The 15,008-nt window shown below is 42.3% G+C and overlaps 1 protein-coding gene across 10 annotated transcripts in view; it reads right to left on the bottom strand.

Moving 5' to 3' along the window:
* The window catches only part of ARHGEF9 (Cdc42 guanine nucleotide exchange factor 9), a 420,451-nt gene that overhangs the window by 152,555 nt on the left and 252,888 nt on the right, over positions 1 to 15,008 (bottom strand). For 7 of the 10 annotated variants that reach the window (XM_027535132.1, XM_027535130.1, XM_027535131.1 and 4 more), the window contains one exon: positions 8,242 to 8,421. The exons of 1 other annotated variant lie outside the window; for it this stretch is intronic. In XM_027535132.1, the coding sequence (XP_027390933.1) occupies positions 8,242 to 8,421 (180 nt within the window). Of the gene's footprint in view, positions 1 to 8,241; positions 8,422 to 8,515; positions 8,679 to 9,202; positions 9,435 to 15,008 lie in introns of those variants that run through there. 2 more of the 10 variants (XM_027535138.1, XM_027535139.1) reach the window with 2 other exon arrangements.

Raw genomic sequence — 15,008 nt, forward strand, 5'->3', positions numbered from 1 at the left:
ACAATAAATCACCTCCAGCATCACAAACAAGAGTTTCTACATAGATGGTTAAGACTATAGGTCTTTGTCCACCTGAAACTTGAATGGGTAAACAAGAGCATGTTTGAACTCATCTCAAGAAATCAAAACACTGTTGCCATTAGCCTAAAATGGGAAGTAGGTCCTCAAGCGTTAACAGTCGTGTTAGCAGCCCATGTATACCCTTTCCTGACTGTTCTGTAGCCCAGAATGCACAGGATTAAGATTCAGGAGAGGGGAACATCACTAAAAGTGGTAGATTGGGATGCACAAATAATAAGTCCCTCTACTGAATCACCCTTTAGCTGACTAAGACCAACAGAACCAACTTTTTCAGAATTCTGGAATCTAATCCAAAACTTACAACAAGCAGGGAACTCTTTTTAAAAAATTTTATCAAGGTATAGTTGATTTACAATGTTGTGTTAGTTTCAGGTGTACATCAATGTGAATCAGTTATACATATACATGTATTCACTCTTCTTTTTAGATTCTTTTCCCATACAGGCCATTACAGAGTATTGAGTATAATTCCCTGTGCTATACAGTAGGCCCTTATTAGTTATTTGTTTTATATATAATAGTGTGTATATGTCAATCCCAATCTTCCAGTTTATCCCTCTTGATGCAGAAAAGGGTGGCTAAAATTTGATAAGAGAATTTTGAAGCAGTGTGCTAATTTGTCTACCATTTCTGATTCCCCAGCAGCTGAGAGAAAGGTGGCCCATATTCCTCCTGCAGCTTGCTGGTGCCAAGGGGCTAATGACCTTGTTCTTAAAATACTGTGGCTGTGTGTTTTGACCTTTTTGATCCTAAGGGTCAGGCATAGAGACTGACCTTTGTCTTATACCCCTGCACAAGGTTAAATTGGCTTTAGAGGTCATGACTCCCTTTGTCGCAAGACTTAAAGACTTACACTTCCCATGTCCATCTGGGGCAAAGGATGGCAGAAGGGGCAAACAGTGAATGGATCCAATGCCACAGAAAGAAAGAGACTGAGGAAAAAATTTCTTGGGAGAATAAAGCCTCAGAAGGGCCACTGTGCACACCGAGGAAGTCAGAGTGCAACACACATGCCCTGAACCAGATGCATGCTCAGTAAACACCTGAGTAGATGGTAGGCTTGCACTTCTGGAGGGTCTGTAGGTTCCATGCAATCAGGAATGTAGGAAAAGAAAAGTAAGGCAGAGATGTGGGCAGCCTGGATTAGTGTTGAAGGAATGCCCCAAATCTTAGCCAAGTTGCAAAGACCTGGTCAGTAATTTGTTTATTTTGGCTTCAGGTATTTAAAAGCAATCTCTGTCAGTTTACTGGCTGACTAATGAAATAATGGAATGGAGACTTGCATGATTACACATGGCAAGGAATGTAGTCTTTGCAGAAAAAAAAGTTTGGAAAAGTCACTAAATAAGTAGGCAATTGTATCCCTCAACAAACAACAGCAACAAACTCTGAGGAAGGAAGAGAATCTAATTTCCAGAGTTATCAAACTATAATATTCAAACTGCCCAGTTTTCAACAAAAAAAATTACAAGGCATACAAAGAAACAGGAAATTATGGCCCATCCACAGGAAAACAATAGACAGAAACCATACCTGAGGAATTCCATATGTTGTACTTACTAGACAAAGACTTAATATCACCTGTCTTAAGTAAGAGTCAGCAGGACTGAGTTCAAGTCCTGTCTTTGTCACTAATTCCCTACATGAGTAAGAAAGTCACTTCCATTCTCTGAGTCTATGTTTCTTTGGGATTTATAAAATGAGGAAACTAGGATGACCAGTGGTCACAAGCTGGGAATGACATTTCAATTTAGCCTACTGATATGTTCAGTTTATTCTTCACAGTGTTTCTTTTAAAATGTTAATTATTGGTCAACATTTTTAAAACATGAAGATTTTTACATGAAATCCAATTCTTGGCTTTTCTTGAAAAATCTGGAAGATCTGAGCTTGCTGGACTTTCATACTTGCTATACTCTATTCTACCAATGCGGAGAAGGCAATGGCACCCACTCCATTACTCTTGCCTGGAAAATCCCATGGACAGAGGAGCCTGGTAGGCTGCAGTCCATGGGGTTGCTAAAAGTCAGACACGACTGAGCGACTTCACTTTCATTTTTCACTTTCCTGCATTGAGAAGGAAATGGCAACCCACTCCAGTGTTCTTGCCTGGAGAATCCCAGGGACGGAGGAGCCTGGTTGGGCTGCTGTCTATGGGGTCGCACAGAGTCAGACACGACTGAAGCAACTTAGCAGCAGCATTCTACCAGTGAGAAGTATCCAAGTCACTTTTGCTCCCTTTAGGTAGGCCATAGATTTCCCAGGTTGACACAGGCTCCCACTTACCCTAGTACCAGGCTGCTTTACTCATGTAAGTTACCTGCCTGGCCCTGTAAACATCTAAGTCAGCTACTCCTGGCTAAGATGGGTCTTTACAGCTCTAAATCTACTGTGAGTCCAGGGTTTTATATAGGTGAAAAGTTTTCCCAAGTGCAATGAAAAAAGAGACACTATATAATCCAAAGCCAAGTAATACTCTGGGGGCAGTGGGCTTTCCTATAAATGGGAGAGGTTTACTTTCTGTGACATCTGATCTGCACAACCCTAAGGAATGATGGTAATGATCTGATTAGCTCATCCTTTCATCTTCTGCCAGAAGGCCAAAAATCAGGGAGATCTAGAATTTTAAGAAATAAGGAAAATATATGCTGATGGCTTCTGAGTAGGCTCTTTACACTCTGAACAAACCCATGCCTTGTCTCTCAGGCCTCAGCTACCACTAATAGCAGGTTATTACGTATTCTGTACAGATCCTGCCCTCGAGTGGGCAGTAAGCTGATCCCAGACCATGGCCCAAAGTCAGAACAAAGGCCAATTTTTACATGGTGATAAAAGAAATATGACTGAATGATTTGGAAATTAGGGCCCCGAATGGGATAGGAGGGCCACCACAGGAATGGGATTTTCTACTTAAGAGACACATCATATCCTGGCAGTCGGCTTTCAGCTCCCAGAGGGGACACCAGCCCAGAAAAGCAGCTGAAGATGTCAGCACTTAGATGTGAGGATTGATGTTCAGCAAGCTCTAATTCACTTAACCTGATCAATTGCTGTGGAAAAGGAAATGGCAACCCACTCGGGTATCCTTGCTGGGAAAACCCATGGACAGAGGATCCTGGCGGGATAACAGTCCATGGACACAACTGAGCATGCATGACCAATTGCTGAGAAAGTAAATCAACTCCTGCATTGCTCTTGTGAAGTCATATCCCCAGAGATATGAGAGAGACTGAGAACACACACACACACATACATCTATGTACATACAGACTAAAATTCTGAATAAAAGGAGAGGCAGATAGTTGACTGGATAGAAGGCATATAAACTCAGAAGTGTCTTGTACAGCACCCAAAATGGTATCACACTTCCTATTTACAGATATCCAGCATACCTAAGGTTACAAATGATTTTCACAAGACTTAATTATCCCCATTTTACAAGGAGGAAAATTGGGCTTCAAAAATATACAGAAAACTGTTCAAGGTGCATACTCAGAACTGAGGCAAGAATCCAGTTTCTCAGATTCCACCTAATTTAAGCCTAATTTACAGCAGGTAACAGAGAAGGCAATGGCACTCCACTCCAGTACTCTTGCCTGGAAAACCCCATGGATGGAGGAGCCTGGAAGGCTGCAGTCCATGGGGTTGCTGAGGGTTGGACACGACTGAGCGACTTCACTTTCACTTTTCACTTTCATGCATTGGAGAAGGAAATGGCAACCCACTCCACTATTCTTGCCTGGAGAATCCCAGGGATGGGGGAGCCTGGTGGGCTGCCGTCTATGGGGTCACACAGAGTCAGACATGACTGAAGTGACTTAGCAGCAGCAGCAGCAGCAGCAGCAACAGCAGGTAAGTCTACCTTGGACAGAACAGCACTAAACATCCTAGGGCTGATGTTCACATAGCAATGAGACTTCCAGGTAGGAAATGGAAATGCTCCACTATGTCAGTGACCTATTTGGTCCAATGATCCACAAAGGTGTCCAGTTGCGATGGAGTTAGGAGGAAAGTCTTTTTTTTGCCATTATACTTTTATGTTATATGTCAAATACCCTAAGAACCGTATTCTCAAGGAGTCACTGAATCTCAGCTCAGGATGAGACTGGATAAACAAGGCAACAATACTACAACATAGAGGTACGTCATCTCAGGAAATCAACATCTACCTATATCAGTACTAATGAAGATTCAATAGTTGAGTGTTATTCATCTATATGTCCTACCTAGACATGTCAGAGCTTGAATAGATTCTAGAGAATGCTTCAGAGATGAAGGAGGAACTAAAAACCTATGCTGCTGCTGCTAAGTCGTTTCAGTCGTGTCCAACTCTGTGAGACTCCATAGACAGCAGCCCACCAGGCTCCACCCCCTGGGATTCTCCAGGCAGGAATAGTGGAGTGGGTTGCCATTTCCTTCTCCAATGCATGAAAGTGAAAAGTGAAAGTGAAGTCGCTCAGTCGTGTCTGACTCTCAGCGACCCCATGGACTTCAGCCTTCCAGGCTTCTCCGTCCATGGGATTTTCCAGGCAAGAGTACTGGAGTGGGGTGCCATTGCCTTCTCTGGAAAACCCATGATGATACGTCAAATGTTTGGAAAAGCAAAGATTACGACTCAGGTCTCTCATTTTCTAATATAGTTAGCACTGCCTCCACAGTACAATTCTAACCTCAACCAAAATCAATGTAGAAGAATGTTGTTAGCAATTCTACTTTTAAATACGTACTAGAAAAGAGCCTGGGCTTCCCTGGTGGCTCAGTAGTAAGGAATCCACCTGCCAATTCAGGAGATGTGGGTTAGATCTCTGGGTTGGGAAGATCCCCTGGAGAGGGAAATGGCAACCCACTCCAGTATTCTTGCCTAGGGAATACTATATACAGAGGAGCCTGGCAGGCTACACTCCATGGGGTCACAATAGAGACGGACACAACTTAATGAGTGAGCAAACAAACAACAACAAGAAAAGAGCCTACATAACCTCTGCCCTTCAATTCCTTGAGTAACACAATCTTACCAGAATGTAAACCTATACATAAATGCTCATTTATGAGAACTGAAAGGTCTAACTTGGCATCAATTTTCACATCATTCACACAACAGTTTAACCCGATTTCCTTTTACTGGTGACACCACAACTGCTAGCTGCTAAAGTTCCATTGTATTCCCCTTTAGAGATCAGAAGTCCATTTACTTATCACTTAAAAAGGTTTGCAATGATCAAAAACTCATTACAAATACAATCTGAGGCAACATCTTAGTTTCTCAAAGAATAAACACTGGTATAATAGAATATTGGAGTTCTAACTTATGATTTAGGCTTTTTCATTAATGCTCCTGGTCTGCTGTCATGGTTCTCAGTCTAGATTTGTGCTATTTGATACAGTAGCAATTAGCCACATGTGGCTAATAGGCACTTGAAATGTGACCAGTGTGAAGTGAGACGTGTATAGAATACACATCAGATTTCAAAAACTTAGTAAAATATTTAAAAATGTATAGTGATAATATTATACCATAATATTTTATATATATTGGGTTAACTAAAATACATTAAATTACTTTCACCAATATCTTCCGAACTTGTTTTAGTGTGGCTAATAGAAAATTTTATAGTTGTGGCTTGCATTTGTGGCTCACATTATATTTCTATTGGACTATACTGGCCTAAGCCAAATCATTCTCAATATCAAAGATTCTGATTTAACCAGCCTAGAGCTGGGATTTTAGTGTTTGTGTCTTTTAAAGCTACCGAAGTGAATTATTTCATTGTGCAGCCAAGATTGAGGACCACTAGGCTAGACTCTCGGAGAAGGCAATGGCACCCCACTCCAGTACTCTTGCCTGGAAAATCCCATGGATGGAGGAGCCCGGTAGGCTAAAGTCCATGGGGTCGCTCAGAGTCAGACAGGACTGAGCGACTTCACTTTCACTTTTCACCTTCATGCATTGGAGAAGGAGATGGCAACCCACTCCAGTATTCTTGCCTGGAGAATCCCAGGGACAGGGGAGCCTGGTGGGCTGCTGTCTATGGGGTCGCACAAAGTTGGACACGACTGAAGCAACTTAGCAGCAGCAGCAACAGCAGGCTAGACTCTATACCGTGCATGTCTGGCCCAGCCAGGGGTCCCCTCAAAGGTCAGCTTCAGCCCACCCATGTGGCTACTGAAGCTATGTGCTTGGAGAAACACCCCTCTTGGTCTTGGATGTATGAGCATCAACGTCAGTTCATTGATATTCTAAAGCTTGGTTCTGTTATTTGTCTCCTAGTCTTTCTGCTTTTCCCAGTATTTTATCCCACCCCTTGAATTACAGTTTATTATAAAAATGACATTTCATTGAAGATGAAATACATGCAGATTTGGGTGATTTTCACTGAGTGCAATTTAATCCTTTTTTTAAAGAGGGGGCTGTCAGCCCAAGGCACACAAGCTGTCTGTATACAGGGTCTCATGCTAGTTACAAAGGCCCATGGTTATTGTTGTGCTCTTTCTAACTACCCCTGGGACCAATTCATTAACCAACAAAGCTGAGTTGGGACACATGGTCTGTGGAGACTCTGATGGAAGACACCATATATATTAGAGGGAAAAGGACTGGATATTTCATTAAGAAATTCTCAGTACAGAGTGGTTGAGAGGCCATTTTGTCTACCTCTTTGCTTCTGAGCAGTGTTCTCACCTAAATTATTGTAACCAGATAACAGTGCTTCCTACATTTGCAACTCCCCTAAGAAGGAGGCTTCTTTCAATCACTATGGTCAGCCTTGATACATAGACCTTCTTAGAGCTATTAATAATAAGGGGGTGGTGGTGAGGATGATAAAGCAAGTTACCATGTGCTAAGTACCCACTATGTGCCAGACACTTTACTCACACAGTAATCTCATTTAATCATCATAAAATTTCTGCTATTCCTATTTTTCAGATGAGGAAATAAGGCTCAGGAAAGATAAAAGTCTTGCCAAAAGCCATAGAGGCAGGAAGTAGTAAAAATGAGACTACATCTTCATCTTGGATTATCTGATTCCAAATGCCCTGCTCCTTTCCTCATGTCACACTTCTATCCTTCATATCCTGAGGCCCTTCATTCTCCAAGGACCCAAGCCACTCTGATCTTTTGTTTGAGGTCAGGACTTCACCCTCATCTTACAAAAGAAACTAACAAAAGGTGATAGTAAGGATAGCTATAAGACACCCTGATGTGGCTTTGGTACTTGTATTGCCACGAATCTGTTTTAATATATATTATTTTATTCACTGTGATAAACCCTAGCATGAAATAATTGTCAACAGCATTTTGCATATGGGGAAAATCAGAGCTCATGACTGCCAAACAGCTAATTCTAGCTCATAACACCAAGGAAGGCCACAAGCTGGAACACCAGGTCAGTGTTCTTCCCCCATTAGCATCCTGCTAATGGATAACACAGAGGAAGAAGAAACTGCTAAGGATCCCCTTCTCAAGAACCCCTTCTTTTAAGGGCCAGGTTCTTCATGGCATAATGTCAAAAGGGCTAAGACCTTGGCAGCCTTATCAAGCTGCCTGCTTCCCACCCTTGGCACATCTTAGTTCCCAACCACCTTGCAAAAAGCAATATTTGCAGTTAGTAACTCTAGCCCTTCAGAGGGTAGGGAGCCCAGATTCTTACATTAACAGCTGTAGACAATCATGAGACAACACGCAGGGGTGTTCACACTTCCCTAAATGAGAGAAAAGAGGCAAAGGAAGCAGAGAGGAGTGGGGAGGGCAGAAAGAGGGTGGGAAGAGAGCTATATAAAGACAGGATAAAAAAAGAAGAGGCAAGTAAAAGAAAGAAAGCAAAAAAGAGAGGTAAGAAAGGTAAAATTTCACAGCAATATAGAGTTGAAAAGGTCTTCAAAACCATCAAGGCCAAAAGGGAAGTAATTTGTGCAAAGTCACAATGGGTAGAAGGTGGGAGGCAGGAGATGGGAATTGTTATAAAAACAAGAAAAAAACCTCAACATTAGAAGGGCAAAGATTAAAGAAAGCCCAAGTCCCGGGTAGGAGACCAAAAACATGGAGGAAAAATGTGAGGAGCCACAAGAAGGGGAATGAGAAGGAGAAAAGGGACTGGTGAGGGGGAAGCCAGGGGCAAGTAGCCAAGGAGAAAGGAGAGGAGAGTGAAAGCTGACACTCACCCTCACAAAGCTGGCAGGAAACCATCCCTCCTCATCGTCGATCTGGCCCCACCACCAATCCTTGTTGGAAGCATCCAAGACTTTGATGACGTCGCCAGCCTTAAATGCCAACTCCCGGTTGGCCATGGTGACGTGATCCCATACTGCCTCAGCACTAACGATGGAATCTCCAGTGATCAGCTTAGGAGACAAAATAAGAATGTGTTCAGTCCACACATCTAGCTACCTTACTTCCCCCGCTCCCCGAAGCTCTACTACTTATGGAAAAACTCACATATTAGCAGTGAAGGGTGGGGTTGATGGAGATGACACTGGGAGAGCAAGCTCTACTGGACCACAAGACAATACTATCAACTCTCCATTAGCCAGTGGGTAGAATGACCCAGAATGTGTATATGGACTATGCAGGCCTCAAACTTTTATCCCTACTCATGAGCTCCTCCCCTAGAAAAGAAAAAGCTCCAGTCCATCTGTCCTTGATGCTTCAAGGCAGCTCTGGATCTGGAACAAGTGGAGAGTCTGAAACCAATCGTTAAAATGAGGCTCGAACATATTTGCTCTAAACTCTCTGTTCTCCCCATTTCCTCTTCTTCCTTTCAACTGTCTAATTGAGAGTTGGTGATACATTATTTAACTCTACTGTACCTCACCCTCATGAGTTACAGACCATGGCATTCCTCACATATAATGGACCCCAGTCCTGCAGCCTCCTGTTCTCACCCACACATGATGTTATCCAGAGAATTCATGTGTTCATAGGTATGAAAGAATCTGGCATTCTGTGATGCCTTGCTCCCAGGAAACTTGACCTTGTCACAGATTCATTCAGTGATTTATACAATGACCCTGTGAGATACATAGGGAATGTAGGTTGACTTCTGCATTTGCTAGATGTCAAAACTGAGCCACAAGGAGATTAAAGGGTAAGCTCAGATCACCCAGCAAGGTAGGGGCTATGTACCTTGGTCTTTAGACTTTATGGCCAGCAGGACTTGGCTCCACATAGTAGCAGGCAGACATCTTGCCACTTCCACATAAACACACACACACACATGTTCATGACATTTGTCTAGGCACATTAATGAGGATGGGTATGGGGGAATAGGCTGTTTCTCTCTGGCTACCATCTTGACCACTGTATTATTTGTTCTCCTTTCCTCCATAACTGGTTCCAGCCTGTATGGGTCATCAATCTTCTTGGCATTTGGAGAAACAATTTCCAGAATGAGAACATATGGCTCATCAAGCAAAGGACTTAAACATTCCCTTCCCAGAACTGAATTGCTGAACATGTCCTCTAGAAGTCATCTTTTCTATCAGTCTACTCTGATGAAGGACACCAAGGTAATTATTGGCTCCGCAAAACCAAAGTCAAAATAATTCAGACAACAGAGACAGAATATGGATCATGCATCCTCTCATACAGGTCTGCCTTCCAACACACCAGCCAGAGAATAACCCTATGGTCATGATATTAATGCATAACACATGACACACATAGGAAAAAACACACACACTGATCTTTTGACTTAGTTACGACATTCTGTTGGTTAGCTCCTGCATAAGGAATCCTTTATTGGGTTATAGCCATTGTTTTTTTGATAGAAGGCATAGAGGGAGCTCCTCAGCTTGGATGCAAGAGAGATTTCAAATAGGACCTTTTATAATACCACCTTTTGAGTACCTCATGAATTACTGTTTACAAAGTGTTTCACATCTACTGTATCACTTGATCCTTATGAATGAGCTATATTTTAAAGATGAGGAAACTGAGTCTCAAAGTGGTGAACTGGTCCTTTGGCCAATCACACATGTAATAGAGCTCAGTCTTTTGACTGCATATGCACTCATATCTATCATGCCATACTACCAATGTCTACTAATTCAGTTCAGTTCAGTCGCTCAGTCGTGTCCGACTCTTTGCAACCCCATGAACTGCAGCACACCAGGCCTCCCTGTCCATCACCAACTCCCGGAGTTCACTCAAACACATCCATCGAGTTGGTGATGCCATCCAGCCATCTCATCCTCTGTTGTCCCCTTCTCCTCCTGCCCCCAATCCCTCCCAGCATCAGAGTCTTTTCCAATGAGTCAACTCCTCACATGAGGTGGCCAAAGTACTGGAGTTTCAGCTTTAGCATCATTCCTTCCAAAGAACACCCAGGACTGATCTCCTTGCAGTCCATGGGACTCGCAAGAGTCTTCTCCAACACCACAGTTCAAAAGCATCAATTCTTCGGCGCTCAGCTTTCTTCACAGTCCAACTCTCACATCCATAAATGACCACCGGAAAAACCATAGCCTTGACTAGACAGATCTTTGTTGGCAAAGTAATGTCTCTGCTTTTGAATATGCTATCTAGGTTGGTCATAACTTTCCTTCCAAGGAGTAAGCGTCTTAATTTCATGGCTGCAGTCACCATCTGCAGTGATTTTGGAGCCCAGAAAAATAAAGTCTGACACTGTTTCCACTGTTTCCCTGTCTATTTGCCATGAAGTGATGGGACCAGATGCCATGATCTTAGTTTTCTGAATGTTGAGCTTTAAGCCAACTTTTTCACTCTCCTCTTTCACTTTCATCAAGAGGCTTTTTAGTTCCTCTACACTTTCTGCCATAAGGGTGGTGTCATCTGCATATCTGAGGTTATTGATATTTACTAATTAGCTATAATTAACTCATAGAACTGCATTCACACCATAAACCAGATTGTTCCTATTCTTTAAGAACCCCGAAGAAGGAGATTTGGACAGCCACTTTCAGTCACTGGTACCCCTTCTAAATGGAGCTTCATTTAAACTTGTCTTTTTACAATTACACTAAAAGTCAATTTCTTCTTATTCTGACCACAGTGCAGGAAAAGAATTGCTGGTCACTGGCCTCAATAAAATAAGTATTTACAGAGAAGTCTCCCCTCTCCTGCCAAAAATGGGTACCAACAGGGTGTTACTAGAGCTTAACAAGTACCTACAGCCCAACTCAGAACACCATGAGGGTTTAAAGTTTTATCACTGACTGTTTATCAAGGGTCAAAAGAGTATCTTGGCATCAATTACCAACACTCTGCTCACGAATCTAACTGTGATGCTGTTTGAATTCCCCTAGGCCCAGGTCTGGGAGAAGGCAATGGCACCCCACTCCAGTACTCTTGCCTGGAAAATCCCATGGATGGAGGAGCCTGGTAGGCTGCAATCCATGAGGTCGCTAAGAGTCAGACAAGACTGAGCGACTTCACTTTCACTTTTCACTTTCATGCATTGGAGAAGGAAATGGCAACCCACTCCAGTATTCTTGCCTGGAGAATCCCAGGGAAGGGAGAGCCTGGTGGGCTGCTGTCTATGGGGCCACAAAGAGTCAGACACAACAGAAGTGACTTAGCAGCAACAGCAGGCCCAGGTCTACTTGATTCTGCTACCTGTATGTTTTTCACAGTGCAGTCTTATTTTTAGGGAGTCCATTCTTGGCTTTCCCCAGGAGCAGTTGGCTCATTCTTGTCCCCATTTAGTCTAGTTGACATGCCTGGGCCCTCAGGTCATAAACTCCAGCTACACCCTGGAGAAAACCAATCCCTAGATAGGACCCTGTGGCCATAAACCAACTGGAAAGCCTGTTGTCAGGGCCTACTTGGAGTCAGTGACAAAGCTGGATAGCACTTCAAAGATCATCACCCTTAATACCTCATTTTATAGATTAGGTATAATATCGCAGTAGTGACTTGCCTAAGCTCAATAGATGGCCAACCTCTTTCCCATTTTCCCATCATAACACAATTGATAGAGAAGGTGGAAAAAGGATACTTGGATTTAAGACCTTGCTAAAGAAGGAATGGCAAAAATGATAATATTAGCTAATACAGAGCACTAACTATATATCAGACACTATTATAAGCACTTTATACACATCAACTCATTTAATCCTCATAGCAGCCCTATTATTATTCCTATCCTACAGATGAGGAAACTGAAGCTCAGAGAAATTAAAAAATTTGCTCAAATCCATACAGCCAATAAGTACTGAAGCCATAATTCAAATGCAGGCACAGTCTGATTTTTATAGCATCTTTGCTCTTACAAACTATACTGCCTCTGAGTCTCACTTTCTTCATCTGGTAAGTGAAGATAATTCTACACTCCCACATGATTCATGAGCTGTAAGACACTGAACCAAGAATTGACAAATGTGTGTAAAGACAATGAGAAGAGGGCACTTTAGAAGGGGATGTAGTTATATAGGGCTCCTGTGTTCTCTAGTCACAAATGCAAGCAGGAATAAGGGGATATTCTTCTCTTATCCTCTGAGATGATTTAAAAGTAAGCTAAATTTGGGCTGGAAATTAGTTTCAAATCTCCCTTTTGTATATAGAATTGACTTTTAACTTGCTACAATTTTTCATAAATATGACTTTTCTCTGCTCATCCATTTTTCACTCAACACTGTACCAAAAGTGAATGCCCTTCAAGCAGTATGCCAAAGTGGTTAAAGGCAAGCAAACCTAGCTTCAGTTCTGGGCTCTGCTACTTTAGAAAGTAGAAGTGACAATGGGAGGTGAGGAATACAAGAGAAGCCACATAAGTAATCCAAAATGGAACTGTCAGCATGTAATTAAGGATACCAAGAGTACACTATCACAAAAGTCATAGACAAAACTTTCAAGCTATACAACCTTCAGTTTAGTTTCTTCATATGCAAAATGGGGTTATTAATACCTGCCTCACAGGCAGAATTGTAGAGAAAGTGAACTGAGTGCTAGATGTATAATGTCTAGTACTGTGTCTGGTATACTCTGGCCTAGTGCAAGACCTCAGAGGACGGAAGGCTCATGTGTGGGCTCTAAAACAGTTTTGTGGTGCACTGAAGTAGGCCTTAAAGAATAGGTACTATTGTAATGGATAGAGAAGGAAACAGAAAAGGCATGGGAGGCAGACTACAGTCTCAAAGGTAAAGAGTATGGGAAATTTGATGGTAAACATAGTGAAGTTTGGAAAGGGCTGGGAAGATTGGGATGGAAAGACAGCTAGAAAGGTTGATTGGAGTCTTGTTTGAAGGCTTTAAATTTCATTTGAGGAAAAGGAGATCAAAGTTGATTTGGTAGAGGGAGTTCAATCCTAAGTATGATCATTAAAGCATAAGGATAAGTAATGAGGAAATGTTGGTTTGGGAGTGGCATAAAAGATAATATTTTCTCTAATTTGCTGAATGCTGGTGGCCAGCAGGACATGCAAGTAGATTTGAAGTTCAAGAGAGAGCAAGGGAGATAGTTATATAGGTTTGAGAGCCAATGATCCAGAAGAAATTATAGAAACCAAGGAAGTTTGCCCTGGAAGAAAGTGCTAAGAAAGAAGACCAGAAATCTAGGAAAACAGCAATAATGGGAGGTGAAGAAGAGAAGAGGAGCCAGAGAAACAAATGAAAATGGAGTTGTCAGCACATAGTTAGGATACCCAGGGGTTCAATCTCACAAAAACCAAGGACAAGTGTTTTCAGCAGCAGGAACTGATCAAATTATCAAATAAAACAGAACTACCTATGAGAGGAAAAAAAATCAAGAAAAGTCTATTTGGGAGTGGCTGTATCAAGGCTTAAATTCTTCATTTCTTGTTTATAACTGTTTTATGACCCCCACCAAAATCCCTAATTTCCCAATGGTCACAACTTCTTCATCTTGCGATCCCGTCATCCCCAAAAGCCAGGAGATGGTATTGGGTTACTCCAGCAAGGTGCCCAAATTGCACCTTGCCTTGGGACACTGTTGATGTGACTTCTAATAAAATACTTCCCAATCCTCAGGGCATTTCAAGTACAGGACCAAATATAGGTTGGTTCTTGCTCAGACTTACCATTGAGTGGGGCACATGGTGTTCTGCATTCCCAAACCAAAGACACTTTTGGACATGAATAAAAAGATGAAGAGGGAGAAGAGTCATAATTCTTAAAGGAATAATATCCAATTCCTTTTTAATCTAGATTTCCCAGCAATTCTAATTTCAAATATTCTATTCCATTGTCCTACAAATAATCTGTTATCTGACCCATGTGTCCTGACTTCTTACCTGAAAATATGATCACTATTCATTGTAGGCATTGGGAGTTTGATCTCTCAGGCTGGTTTCTGATCAACAATGAGGCATGTGCCTATAGCTAACTTGGAGTGGCCAGTGAGCCCTTTTAGGAGGAAGGAAAGAAGGCAAGGAAGAGGGAGGAAGAAAGAAAAACAGAGAGAAAGAGAAGCACTTGTTGAAAACATGTGCCAGGCATTGGGTAAGGGGATTTCTTTTGTGATCTTAGTCTCTATAGGTCTCCAAGGTAAGCATTAATATACTCATTTTTACTGAATATAACCTGTGAGGTTACCAAATAGCCCACAGTCACCCAGTTAGTAGGTGGTCGAGCAGATATGAATGTCTAGCTGACCTTATTGTATAGCTTTGCTTTTATGAATCCCCAACACTACCTATCAAGAAGGCACGGTGAGAGGGCTCCCAGCTGGTTTCTCTCTCCAGGGAGACCAGTCCACCCTGTGAATGATCTAAATCAGTAGTTCTCAATCCCCTGGAAGGCTTGTTAAAATACAGATTGCTAGGTCCCATGAGTCTCTTATTCAGTACTCTGAAGTGAGGCTTGAGAAGTTGCATTTCAAACAAGTTCCCAGGGGATGCCTGCTGGTTCAGGGACCACACTTGGTGAACCACAGACCTAGAGGGTCTTTCTAGTCTAGACTTTACCCCTGCCTTTCCTGATGCCTCATTCTCCTAAGGATCCCCATGGCACCC

Source organism: Bos indicus x Bos taurus, chromosome X (assembly GCF_003369695.1).
Source record: "Bos indicus x Bos taurus breed Angus x Brahman F1 hybrid chromosome X, Bos_hybrid_MaternalHap_v2.0, whole genome shotgun sequence".
In the NCBI taxonomy this organism is placed as follows: domain Eukaryota; kingdom Metazoa; phylum Chordata; class Mammalia; order Artiodactyla; family Bovidae; genus Bos; species Bos indicus x Bos taurus.